Below are 13,923 nucleotides of genomic sequence, written 5' to 3'. Positions count from 1 at the left end.
ATGGGTTTGCAGGAGTGCATCAGAAGAATGTAGCAACATCTCTCTCTTACTTCCAGACCATCTAAAAATATATATACAGTGCACTTTGAAAGTCAGGACGGGTCCTGCTGTAAGGTCTACTAAGCATAAAGCTAGGGTATACTGGCTTCCTTGGAATTACTGTAGACATAAAGCAGCAGAAATCCCTGGGGCAAGCTCTTGGCTATGCGGGTTTACTCTGCAGGCTGGCAGGCCCCCAGGGCATTGAATAAAAGCGTAGTACCTAAAGTGTAAGAATGCTTCTGACCTTCTTGGATGTCTCTTGCCTTGTGGAAGCAGTTACAGCCACAAAACTGTAGTTCTGCATCAGATTAACTTGTGCATAGAGGCTCTAGTGCAGCCATGACTTGGCATAATGCATACGGCTATCTTCCAGATTTCAATGTACCCTGAAGCTAGTGGAATATGAAACAGAAAAATCAGCCCAAAGGATTCAAATAAAAATAAATAATAGAAAAACTTTTTATCTTATCCCACTGCTTCGCTTCCGGAGACCTGCATAGAGAAGAGGGGCTGAGTGAGATACAAAGAAGGGAGATGTGGAAAGAGTGAATGAGAAAGGCACTGACCGCAGTGACTCCTGGGAACCAGTCTGTGCAGTCAGAGATAAGCCAGAAAAGCGGAATTTAGCGCACTCTGGAAAAGATTTAGTGCACTCTGGGAGGGGCAAGGGAGAGAGCTGTTTCTAAGCAAGCGTTCATGTAGTAATTGCTATGCACTTTCATTTTTGCTTTAGCTGTGTTTATAACTGTGCTGCAGGCTGAAGTCTGAATACGGCCACTGCAGCTGAAGTATCAGTGATGTGAGAGAACATTGCATAGGGCCTATCCCATTTCTAGTTGTCTGAGGCCCCTTAGCCCACAGACTCAACAAATGTGTTCTGAGTGGCAGAAACACATTTCTGATAAACACTTTTGATGTTGAAGGCATGTGGGTTCCCCCAAAGGCCCACAAGAGCACATAAGTATGACAATGTATTTCAGTAACAAAAGGCTCTATCCTGTTCTGTAGGAAAGAGAAGATCTGTGCTCCACCAAAAATTACGAAGAAGGTGACACAGGGAACAATACTGGAGACTGTCACCTCTGTATATCTAGATCAGTGGCCAAGTAATTTGCTGCATCCCATGATGAGAAGACAAGCCCTATGGCTGAGATGGAAGCTCATTCAGCTGCTGTGTCTTCATGACACAGTGTTAAGTCCCAAATGTCAGTGAAACAAACCCCACTGTTATGCTTGTTCATGAGGAACTGGATTTGACTTGCCAGAGTTACTGTATGTAGGCTTTCAAACAGCCAGCCATGCAGTTTTCTATGGTGGTGGATTCTCTTGGAGGGGGCAGTCTCCTGAAAGGTTTCCAGTCTTTTTGGCAAAGCCTGTGATGTGGGATCATTATGGCTTTTGAAATGTTGCCTTTTGCAGTAAATGTAGGATTCTTGCGTAGCTTTATTTACTTCATATGTTAATTCAATGAATACGCTTTATTTACTTCATATGTTAATTCAATGAATATGCTACTTTTTTTGTTTGTTTGTTTTTCCTTACTTGGAATAAAGGGTAGAGCACAGCATGGGAAAAAGATGCGGGAGAGCTCCAGAACACCACACATCCTGGTCAGTTGTAAAAGGGGCAGAGGAAACAAAACAGAAAGGTGATTCTTGTGGAGAGAATCATAATGTCAGTTCTGGAGCAGGATGTGTGTATGGACATGTAATACAACCTATTTCTACACTTTTTTTCTTACAGTGAATTAGCATAGTTGCTGGTCTTTCATGTTTGAAGACCACAGTGCCTCAGTCTCTGCATAAAACCTTAGTAAAGGCATCTCAGACAGAATGCCCCTCACACTTGCTGGGGACCTGTGCTGGTATCAACTGCAATGCTGGGCAAAGGAATAGAAGAACTCAAGGCAGATAGGGAAATAGGGGAAGGTGCAAACTTCAGAAGCTACTTTCTAGTTCATTATCTATCCCTTCTGACTCTGTTTGCAAATTATTCAGTAGTATGCTATAAATGGGTCCAGCTTATACCAGCATTTGTGCTTTGCCTTGGTCAGACAGCACCTGTGAAGTTTGTAAGAGTCCCTGGGAACTTGTATTATGTACAGCAAACTCCCACACTTGAAAAGAGGTCTGCTTGGCCCTTCTTGGTTACTGATCTGGAGAGCTGTACTGGGGAGAAATGGCTAGGTGTTGGAGATGCTGTCTGAGTGCCAGAACTAATTAACAAAGCAATTGTGAGTGTTCCAAGTCAGCACAATAGTGTTAACCTCCCTTTGCGCTACTGTAAATAGGAACTCAAGGTGCAAGGCAGTGGGAAGCCTTCTCTTTAATTTTTTTGTTTCTGCTAACATGTATATTATGATGACACTCATGAACTACTGCCTGTCTTTATTTTTCACAATTGTATTCTTGAATAATGAATCATTGTGCACAATAATATTGCTAGTATGCTGGAATGTGGTGTACTTACAATAGATCTTTATTTCTATATGTATCCGCTGTGTGACCAGTACCAATTACACCATAAGAAATGATATTATACTAAGTGCTTATGGAATTGTTCTCTTTCACTGTGGGTCAAGGCTAGGCAGACTGTTGTGCTGTGGAGATTGGCAGATAAATAACACGCATCCCCTGGCTTAAACTTCTCTGAGTCTGAAAGTGCTAACCTTAATGGAAAAAAAAATGTGGCTACCTAGGAATGGGACTTACCATGTGATTACGAGTTTGTAGGACTGGTGTCCAAGTTCACATGATGCAGCATGAAAGGAAGATGAAAGATAAGGGCAGAGAAAAACAGAATAGCAGGTTGATGGGTGCTTTTGTTCATAGCACCTGCTTTTAAATGCTTGCTGTTCATGTCGGCCTGTCTGGCTTTTTTGTTTGAAAAGCACTTTGGCTCAGGGAAGATAAGAGCTCATAGAGGCCACAAAGTCAGCAGGAAAGGACAGTCTAAATCTGTAATACAGTGCTCTTGTTAACCTACTGGGTGGCAGAGGAAAGAACTAATTTGTCCTTGTCCTTGCCCGTGTCCGAAGTTACAGAATTGCTTATGAAGGTACTTGCATGTCACTTGAAGGATCAGTCAGGAAGGTGCTCTCAAGGGCTGTTCCTGCATCAGACTTCTACCTTCTGGTAGAAATAGATGATGTCTATTACGAAGGAGCACTGTGCTTGAATTAATGCCTAAGTGGAAAGGTATGACCATTTTTGAGGTGTTTGTTTTAGCAGTCAGTAAGATTAATAGGAAATACTTTTAGCCTTGCAGATATTCTGTGGCTAATGTGTTGCATAGGTGTCAGCTTGTGTTTTAAGGATTCATTTGAGACACATGCTGAAGTAAGAGTATGTTTGAAAACATATCTGTTGTGCTGTGAGATGAAGTGATGTTCAGGGAGATTTATAAGCTGTTCATAGAATGCAGCCTATATGAAGATGTGAATGTTGCTAATCAGTGCCCTGATCAGAAGAGTCATACATCAAAGGTACTGATAGCCCTAGATTGTCTTGGGTTTCTTGTAATGCATTGTGCTGTGATGAGCTAATGAAGAACTCTTGATCCGGGTGTGTTTGCATGATGAATGATCAACTATAAGACTTGACAGATGAAATAAAGATAGTGCTAAGCTGAAGCAGGAGCAGGTCTGAACTGTGTAACCAGATAGTAAAACCCATAGGGGCAGGAACTGTTTTTCTTGCTCTGTACTGGCATAGTGCTTTGTGCAGTGCAGTTCTGATTTGAATTGATGTCCCTGGGTACCACCAGAATACAGGAAATAACAAATACTGGATTTAAAAAACAGAAACAGTCATGTCAGATTGTGGAGGCTGTCTAAATCTTAATTTTCTGAAACTAATATAATCCAAACTGGGGATTAATCACATCCCTTAATACCCTATTTGTCTGTAGATGTTTAATAAGAAATGGAATTGAAATTAAATGATGAGATGGTGGTGTTCACTTTCATGTCTTCATAAGCTGCTGTTTTGGCTTTTGAATTGGGGCTTTACCTTCTCTAGTGCATTCTAATCCAAGAATCTCAAAGGACTGACAAACAATAAACTGCAAGGATGCTGTATTGGTATATCTAGACTAGGCCTAAATTTGTATTTCAAAGCCCTCTACAGATAGCTCTGCAAGCCTTCCACCTTTCCTGGAGGGAGGGAAAGTAAGTGGTTGTCGAAGCATTTGGTCTGTCTTCCATTTAGAACAAGAGATGGTGCCATGGGCTTGGTTCTGTTGTTGACTGCAGATGACCTCTGTTGCAACTCCAGTGAAGACTGAAATCATGCATGAAAAAGCTTTGACTCAAAGTCCTTTCAGAAATATAGATTACCAGTGGATGGAGAAGGTGCAAAACTGTTTTAATGCTGTGGTACAAAGAGTAACTTGTTCACAAGGCTTAATAAACCAGGGGCAAAATTGATTTTTATAGTCCAGGAGTCCTAGCTGCCTGTCCTGTGAACTGACAAATGTTCTTGGGTTTCCCTGTGTGTGCATTTTCCATATATCTTTCAGTTTTGAAGTTGAGTTCTTGCTGGGTTGAGAGCTGGGCTAGTAAAAATGCATTTGTAGTGCCACACAAAGGATTGCAGGAAGCCTTCTTGTCTGGCCATATTAAGGTTTCTAGAACATATGAGCAAAAAGAAAGTGGTTTCTGTTGGGTCTCTCTCTGAACATCTGCATTAATGCAGTCTCCTCTCATGGGTGTGTTTATAGCTGAAATTAAATGTCTTGGTCAGTACTACATAGTGATCTTTTGACAAACCTCAGGGGCCCTCATATTAAAGCAATGAGCTGCAAAAAAGTAGACAGTGTCTATATGTAGTGCAAAGGAGATGGCCAGCAGAGGTGCTTTTCCACTTGAATTTGATGGAGGAAATGCACAGTGCTCATGCTTGCAGTGGAAGAGTAGCTATTGAGAAGCAGTTGCAGTCTCAGCCGACACGTAGGGATGCTGCTAGTATGTTACCTTCCTTCACTGTTAGGAAGTTATGGTTGTTGCCATTACTGAATGTCATGGCTACAAGATCACAGGCAGGTTACCTGCAAATGCTATATTGCTGGAATTAAATGCCACTGTAACTGTTAGGGGAATCTCTAAGCCTTAGAGCACAAACCTAAAACAGTGAGCTAACTGCTTCTAGCAAAGCATTAAGGGACAGACTTGCTCATGCAATCACTTTTTTCTCTTGTGTTTATCAGGTTTGAGAGCATTTATTCTAACAAAGTGGGTGAACCAGGCACAATATGCCCATAATGATCACTGACATGCTGAAAGACTAGTCCTTACTCCAAAGATCTAGTTATCTCTTGTTTAACAAGAAAACATCAGATCAAGATAAAGTGTTTGACCAAAGGAGTAAACAAGTATTTTTTTGACCAGCAAATTGTTTGTGTTCTTTAGGAACAAATGTGGCCCTACTGCAGCAAACCAGCTCATACAAGTCTCCTCTTTTAATGGAGACAGTCACATTTTCTTCAATGTAGTAGCAATGAATAAACACAAGAAACTTGTCTGAAAGTTTCAATGTGTGCGTCTTCAGGAAGTCCCAAACTTTTCATATGGGTATCTGTCCTACTTCTTTTTTTTGACTGCATCTATCAATATTTTTCTTCACTTTCCATAGAATACATGTTGAATTATACAAGCAGTTTATCAATCTCCTGTGTCTTATAAATAGTCTAGGGGGAAATATCCTTGGTCCAAGTTACCTTTAATTTCTTATCCTCTGTACTGTGCAAGTCATTAATTGATCTCAAACTTGTTTATAGAGTAGATGTTCTTTTTCTGTAATTAATAGCACCTGTAGGATTCCAAGATGCCTAATGCATGGAGGTTTCTGTATAGAGTGTCTGTCTTTGATTTAAAAAAACTACTAGGGAAAGCCCAAGTCCTCAGTGCCCTGATTATAAATGTATTGTTGCATGACATCGATTGCCTTAATATGTTTCCAATGTGTGTGGATTTTGTTCGAATGTTGCTCTATAGTAACTGCTAGATTGTGTATCATCCCTCAAATATTTTTTTTCACTGTTGTGTTCTTAATGCAGCTTTCAGCCCAAATCTGTACTTTAATGCAGCTCTACATACTAAAATAGAAATAAGACTGGAAGGGATGATGTGATTGGGTTTGCCCTGAGGTAGCTGTGAAGCTAGTTGAGAACATGTGTAGGCACTTCAGAAATGAGCAATGTAAAATGTAACAATAAATGTCTTTTCAGGTCACTTTCAGCTAGAGACCCATCAGGGTTTGCAGCCTTGGTTCTTTTTGTTGTCTTGGTTTAGAACAGGAGAGCTATTGCTGGCCAGACCAAAAATTTACATAGCTCAATATCCTCTCTCTGACAGTAGTTAAGAAAAGATGAGTGTGAAATACGTATAAATAAGCCTTCCAATAACTGACAGTTTGGGGAATGTAGCTGTTCCAAGTTTTCCAACTCTGATAAAATGCTTGGAATTGCATTGCTAAAACTGATACCTCAATATCTTGATAGGGAATTTTGAGTCAATAGCTAAGCAAAAAAGATACAAGCAAATGAAGTATTTCTATTCCCTGAATACAGCTTCTCTGTCTCTTTTAGCTGCTACTTTTCTGTGTTCGCTGATGAAGCCTAGCCTGAAGAAGTGGCATGTTGTGGTATTCCTTAAAAGCATAGGAAATCAAATGTTGTCATGCCACTTCTGCATGTTACAAACAAAACAACAAAAAAAGTAATTTTAAGTTCCTAAGATACAAAGTGAAGGAGGAAAACAGGGGGTTGGTGCCCTCAACCTAACTGAATAACCTATTTCAGGCACATAGTCTTGTATAGCGATGTATGTAATGAGGCTGCTTTTGATGTCATGCTAGAGGCTGCCTTGTCTTACAAGTGGAATCCCTGCTGCCCTTGTTCCAGCACTCTGAGCCTTACAGCATGTTATCTCTGAAGACTTACTCCATCTGTTTCCCCCCTCCAGCTTTGCTACTGTACATCTCCTGTACTGGAATTGAATAAGCCAGTTTATCTAACCCTTCTGCTCTTGTCTACCCAAGTCATCTGGCATGTGGTTGTTCTTATCTCAATATATTGCTTCCCTGATTCTGCCTTAATTTCATCACTTTGTGCTGCTCTTTCTGGAGCAATAGATGTGTGTGTAGATCTTTCTTCTGGCTCCTCAAAACCTGGGCTGGGTATGTTGTCCATGTCACACATGCTCTGTTGTTGTAGTTTATTTACAGAAGCAATGTATTATGCCTACTGCAAGAGGGCAGGCAACACTGGTACACTGCCTTCTCCATGGCACCCAGCCAGCTTGCCACAGAATTTACTAATCTGTACTTTTTAGTGTCTAAGATTTGAAAGGCTTAGCTGGAGCAGAAGGAGGAAGGAGTTTGTCCCAGAGACTATAGAAAGGAGGTGAATAAAAGAATAGGAAATAATATAGATACAATGGGGTGATACTGCATCAATTGTTTGTTTTTTTTTTTTTTATGAAGCTCTTTGGCTGTAACTCCTGAGAGGAGTCAAGCATAGAGAAAACTTAAAAGTCGAATGGCATGTACCCCAATAGTTTGTGGATAAGAACACACATTAATTTTCTGCTATTAGAGATCAGATTGTACATATTTTCACTCTGAATTAAAGCAGCACTAAGATTGTTAATTTAGATAACTAGATTTGGCTAATGGATTTGTCATCTTGTCTTCTATGAGGACTTAGTGTTTTTTCCTTGGAATAGCCTAGGAGCTACTCAGTTAACACAATACATTGGATTTTTTATTTTTTTTTTATAATGCTGGAATCCAGATGGCACATAGGTTTTCCATCTACCTTTGTCCTGAGTTTTTACCTTTGTAGCTGTGATAAGGACAGCAGAGAAATCAGGATCTTGGCCAAAGTAGAAGGCTTCAGGAAAACATGGAGCACAATGTGAGTGGAATCTTAATTCCTAGAGGGCTCATTCTTCTAAATGCAAGTGGTGCTTTTCCTCCAGTAAAGCAGGATTTAATAGTGCAAGTTGGAGATCAATAGCTAGAGTATTGTCTCAATATGCTAGAAGAGGAATCTATATTAGTAGGATACCTTTTTGTCAGGTACAGTAAGTTCAAAATAAGTCAGTGCAGCTCAGATGGATTTGTTATGCTAAAAACTGATGCTACGGTATGACTTTTTCACATATTGACCACAGACATCTATAGGAATAGAGCTGAGACAGCAGAAAGCTGCTAGAATGATGCAATGCCTCAAAGATTCCAGGGTTAATCCCACTGGAATGGAAAAACTAGAGCTGTATTATTTGAAAAACAAATGAAAGACAAACCCTGGTTAACTCTTTATACTACTGAAAAGTCTGAAATAATAAGAATGGGTTATGATCTTACTTTAACTGATAGAGTGGTACCAGAGGTCCCATTACTCCAGACTTAGAGGAGATACTTTTGAGGTGTTAGTGATTGTAGAATGCCTCCTTACTCTCCCTTCACTTGAAACTGCTCTGCAGTTTTTTATATTGTCAAGTTATTCTGATAGCCCCACAGATGGAGAATTACCTTTATAGCTGAGGAAAGTGAAATACAGAGAAGTAGAATAACTTGCATAGAGTTACATAGGAAATCAGTGGCCAAACCAGGAGTGAAACAAAACTGCTAAGTCCTTGTCTAACTTGTTAAAGCGAGAGCTCGTTCCTCATCTTCGCTTCCTTTGTCAGTATTAAGCTCATGCAGGACTAAGAGCAAGATGCTCAAAATGGAGGGCCCTGGATTTCTCATTCACTGAAGTAGTTAGTCACTACTGAATTAGCAAAATTATCATTGCCACAGTTATCAAGGAAGGATTGTGTGCCAGAATCCAAACAATGTAGGTAGGACTTATTTTAACAAAGAAAACTATATTCATGCTGTAGGAACCATGTTTTGAAGTGATGCTTCTCCCACTAGGCAAGGAAGCAATCGTTCATGTTTTCAGAAATGCTCAGTGGCTCTTGAAGAGCCACATGAACAGCTGAGTATTTGAAAACCAGGCCACAAACTAGCAAGGTCATCAGCAGATGCAGTGAGCATGCCTAGCCTTTCTCAAAGCACTTGGATTTGGAAAAAGAAAAAGCAAAGGAGAACTTGTGGGCTGTGGCTGCTAAGTCAGCATTTGGAGAAGGATAGTAAAAGGCTTCCTTCCTTTGAAATGATTTGAAGTCCACAAATTCGGGATTCTTGTGAATATAGAAGGAAGCTGCTCCTGCTTTTGCCTCGGCACTACTTATGTCTTGAGTAGTTAGCCAGGGGCAAACCCTGGGTGGAGGCAAGCCTTTGGCTGCTGTTTATTCTTTCAGATGTATCATATGGTGTTTGCACACTGGAACAATGTGGTGTCTTCTCAAGCCCTGAAGTGCAGAGTGTGAGTGAGTGTTGTAGTTCGGGTAATTGTATTTTGTCAAAAGGAGGCATGCTAGTTTTTGGGCTCTGCTACAACTTCTCTTTTCTTTCTGATTAAAGAGTTTAATTTTTTCCAAAGTACAGACAGCTGTATTAAATGGGCTTGTTAGCTTGGAAGTTCAGCCGAAGGAGCTGTAGCTGTTAACAGACAGGATTAGAGGGGGTGTGCTGTGACTATAGGCTTCTTCAGAACAGCAAGCTCTTATGCTCCCTGAGGAGGAGCACTTGGCTTTTAGTGCCTCAAACATTTTTGTGCCCCTGGCTGAGACTCCCTGTTAGAATCCATGTACGCTTATAGAAGCAGAAAAGCTATGAAAAGGGGAAGGAAACAATCATTCACTCATCTGAAACTTCCTATTTCATTTCAGGGACTTTCTGCCACGTGGATCTGGCATCGTAACCAGACGCCCGCTGGTCCTGCAGCTGGTAAATGCCAGCACAGGTATGTGAGCTACCTTCCCTGTGTGTCCAGCTGGATTGCTGTCTTAGTCAAGAAAGATCTTATTTGATCAGCGGCACTGCTCAGTGTGGAAAAAATAAATAAGAATTTTCCCCAGTAAAAATGACCTACAGCTGGTTTTCAGTTCTACCTGTTTAACATCTGATGCATAAAGTCTTAAGAAGCAAAATGCTTCTTAGTTTTTTGTTTTAATTTTTTAGGCAAGGCTCCATGCATACACTTATTGCAATTTTCCTTTGCCTATGCAGCTGTGACTCTTATGTGTGGGTAAGACCTAAAAGCCAGGTGACCCTGCTGGTAATCTACTGAAATAAGGGGGCAAGGTGATTTAATGTACTGAAAACCCAGTGGGAGAACACTGGGATCTGGAGAAGAAAGACTACAGAGTTCTGTGGCTTGTCTTTTGGGCAGTTCTTCACTGGTTTTGCTACTTACTTGCAGGATGTTTTCATTACCATCCCCCTTAACATAAATTAAGGTCTTACCCAGGCGCTGGCAAGTGAATGTTTCAAGGTACTCTTCCTCTCTTCCCAGGTGAACTTGATCTATCCATGGTAGTCCTCTTGTCTACAGTAAGGAGACAATTTGACTTTTAGGAGGCTTTTAAAATTGAAACAGGGTTTTTGGATTGGTTAGCCTACTCAAGGACTGACACACAAAACCCCCAACCACCAGTGAATTCAAAACCATGTCAAGAGGAGGTTGGATTTTTTGTGTTCTCTTGAGCCTCTTGAGTCTGTTCTCATTATGTAATGAGACTGTTATTAACCCCCAGCACTTTAATACAGAGCTAGTCCAAGTTCTCCTGAATACCAGGGTATCTCCCAGTATAGCTGTGGAAGTCACCACTGCTGCAGGCTGGTGCATGCTAAGTTTGCATACTATCAACAGTGAAGGTCCTGGATTATTACTTGAATGAAGACAAGCAAAGATGCCACCTCTGCCGAGACAAAAGCTGGATTGTGAATGTGTTGGGTTCAACTGAATTCTCTCAGATGTTGATCAGATAATGTGACTGCAGTAACTTATATGCCAACTTGCTAGGTCCTAGTGGGAAGGGCCCTTGCCAGACTTAATCCCTTCAACTGTTTTTTGGTTTGTTTTGCTTCAGGACATGATGTTTTCATTACACTTTGAGTGTTTCTCTGATTTCATTGACTGTTTCTGATTCTCTGCTTCTGTTTAAATAGAATATGGTGAGTTCCTACACTGCAAAGGAAAGAAATTCACTGATTTTGAGGAGGTCCGTTTGGAGATTGAGGCTGAAACAGATCGTGTTACTGGCTCCAACAAAGGGATTTCCCCTGTGCCCATCAATCTTCGAGTCTATTCTCCCCATGGTGAGTCCTAATGTAGCATCTGAGTCAGGAGATATATGAGGCAGGCTGCTGCTTTGTCATGAACTAAAGACAAAAGGAACAGAAATGAAATGGGGAGTGTACTTGGTTTTGACGTTAATCTCAATGTGCCATGCTGTATCAAACTGCCAGCCTTAACCATACTGCTACAATGGATTTGTCTGCCAGCTGAAGTATCTGACTGCTAGCAGAACTTCTTGAAACAACTGATGTCTGTGCAGAAACTTGTTCCTGGGGCTGTTCTCTTCCATTAGTATAGGCATTATGGTGAAGAGCTGCTGTCTCTCCCTGCTTTCTGGTACTGCCTTACTGGGCAAATAAATGGAACAACAGAAAAATAATGATGGGGAGAGTGGCTTTCCTGAAGAGCACTTGCCTTCTGTTTGCATGTAAATATGTACTTTGTATAGTTCTCTCCAGGCAGTCCCTACGTCATATGATGCTGATCTCAGTGGAAGAATTCTGCTTAAACAAGGGAGTGACGTAGTCCCGAATTTGCCAGCTCTTTAAATGTGAACAGCTATATGGGCATTTTTTTGGAAAGCAGCAGCTCAGTGCTACATAGCATTTGGCTGTGTAGAACTTGTGCTTGATGTTTAATTCTATTTTTTTCTCTCAGCAAGACAATTAAAAAGTTATAGGGCTGCATATTGTAGTCCTTCAGGAGAAGGCCTGGCTGACTTTGACAGGAGCCTCCCTTGAATAAGGGTGGCAGGACTGAGCTCTTCAATACTGGGGACAACTCTTAATGAGTGGAACCAACTCTTCTGACTCTCCAGTCTTTATTATAAAGTAAAAAAAATGTACTGTCATCCCTTCCCTTTCAGTGTAGCATATATATTAGGACTTTGAGGGCACAGTTTCCCTGATCAGTGCCAAAACAAGTGATTTAAAGGGAAGGATGATGAGATCCTTGACAATCATGACTAGTAACAACTAGCAAGTAGTTCTTACTAAGCAGTAACAAAGGAACTAGAAAGCTCTGTGTGCTTCTGTGTGTGCATCTATTATGCCTGTTATATATTGGAGACATTAAAGCTACAGGTGGTACTTACAGACCAGAATATTCCAACCTCAACACTCCCTTGTGTTATCTCCTGTTTCCTGTGTCTAGTCCTGAACCTGACCTTGGTGGATCTACCGGGTATGACAAAAGTCCCAGTAGGGGACCAGCCCCCTGACATCGAGTTTCAGATCCGAGATATGCTTATGCAATTTGTCACCAAAGAGAATTGTCTCATCCTGGCAGTATCCCCAGCCAACTCTGATTTGGCCAATTCTGATGCCCTGAAGGTTGCAAAGGAGGTGGATCCTCAAGGTAAATATCTTTTAATTTAGTATGACATTGCTGGACAGTGGCCTGATCTTCCTTTTACCTTTTGGTTGTGATTAGCCCAGTAGCTGTGGGCTCCTGTCTGTTGTCTTGGGTTGTATCTCCACCAACACACATTCTTCTGAGAGGTGTTAGTGAGTGTTAACAGTTACTGTAATAGAATTTTTATTATTCCCCTTTTCTTCCTTTGTCTGAGCCCCATTTCTGAAGAGGCGAAGGATTTCCTTTCCTTTAGTCATCTGCATTCTGCCTGGAGAAAAGTAGGAAAATCTGCGCTAAAATCCCTCACTAAAATCTACACAGCAGATGTGGCATAGCATGTGTATGTTTCAGCAGGATATAACTGAGAACTGAGCTCAATTATTGTTTGGTTTGCTCTCATGGCCTCTTGGACATGATGGGAACTGTAATGTTTAGTTCAAGAGCCCTTGAGTAGCCAAGTTGGGCAATCTGTAAGCTTTGTGAACAGAGGAAAATACTAAGAGTTGTTTGATCAGGTATGTTTGGTTTTTTTCTGTAGGGCAACGCACTATTGGAGTTATCACTAAGCTGGATCTTATGGATGAAGGAACTGATGCTCGAGATGTATTAGAAAATAAATTACTTCCTCTTCGTAGAGGTATGTTTCCTCATGCTTTGTCCATGATCTCCTTCCTGTCTTTTCCCTGTGTGAGGTGTCCTGGTCTCATCCCCTTCATTCAGTGCATCCCCTTCCTGCAACATCTGTTACAGCTTGTGGTTAAGCCATCTCTGTTCCAAGCTGGAACTGAGAAAAGTTGGGGAACAGGGATCAGTCATGCTGTTAATAGGAACTTTTTAGGTATTTGTACCTTCATATGCAGTCCTAGCAGAAACATAGCCTTATGCTCTTATCTTTACTATCTCTTTCCTTACTTCTTTTAATAAGGCAAGCTGCAAAAATGGAACTACTGTCTAAAAGGCTCCCGTCATCTTTTATCTACGTGAGATTGCCATAGTATATCAGATGAAATAATTTTGGACTGTGGTACGTGCTGTGACATAGTGAAGTACCTATCCTAAGGACTTTAACAGAAGTCTCAAATGAATGAGACTAGGGTATACTTTGTGATTGGGGGAACAGTAATAAATAAGCTAATTCTCAGTTGCATAGTCATTTTTGTCCTGCATACCAAAATACCAGAACCTGGGCTATTCAGAGGAAGTTCTAGTTTTAAACTCTTCCAATTGGTTCCTAATAATGTGTTGCCACTAGAATTCCCCTTTTGCAGTGCTGCCAGCTGGGTAACTTCCTTCTGAGTCCCATTTACATTCTTGTCCTTGCAACCATCTGATCTC

The 13,923-nt window shown here is 41.0% G+C and overlaps 1 protein-coding gene across 20 annotated transcripts in view; it reads left to right on the top strand.

The window, feature by feature from the left end:
- DNM1 (dynamin 1) overlaps window positions 1-13,923 on the top strand; it is a 70,313-nt gene that overhangs the window by 15,653 nt on the left and 40,737 nt on the right. For all 20 annotated transcript variants that reach the window (XR_007509967.1, XR_007509964.1, XR_007509962.1 and 17 more), the window contains exons 2-5: window positions 9,824-9,897; window positions 11,106-11,255; window positions 12,388-12,591; window positions 13,127-13,225. Coding sequence is in view for 14 of the 20 variants with exons in the window: in XM_049832445.1 (XP_049688402.1) it covers window positions 9,824-9,897; window positions 11,106-11,255; window positions 12,388-12,591; window positions 13,127-13,225 (527 nt within the window). In the remaining 6 variants the exon portion in view is untranslated. The remainder of the gene's footprint in view (window positions 1-9,823; window positions 9,898-11,105; window positions 11,256-12,387; window positions 12,592-13,126; window positions 13,226-13,923) is intronic.

This window comes from Accipiter gentilis, chromosome 29 (assembly GCF_929443795.1).
Source record: "Accipiter gentilis chromosome 29, bAccGen1.1, whole genome shotgun sequence".
In the NCBI taxonomy this organism is placed as follows: domain Eukaryota; kingdom Metazoa; phylum Chordata; class Aves; order Accipitriformes; family Accipitridae; genus Astur; species Astur gentilis.
This window is presented reverse-complemented; position numbering and strand designations above follow the sequence as displayed.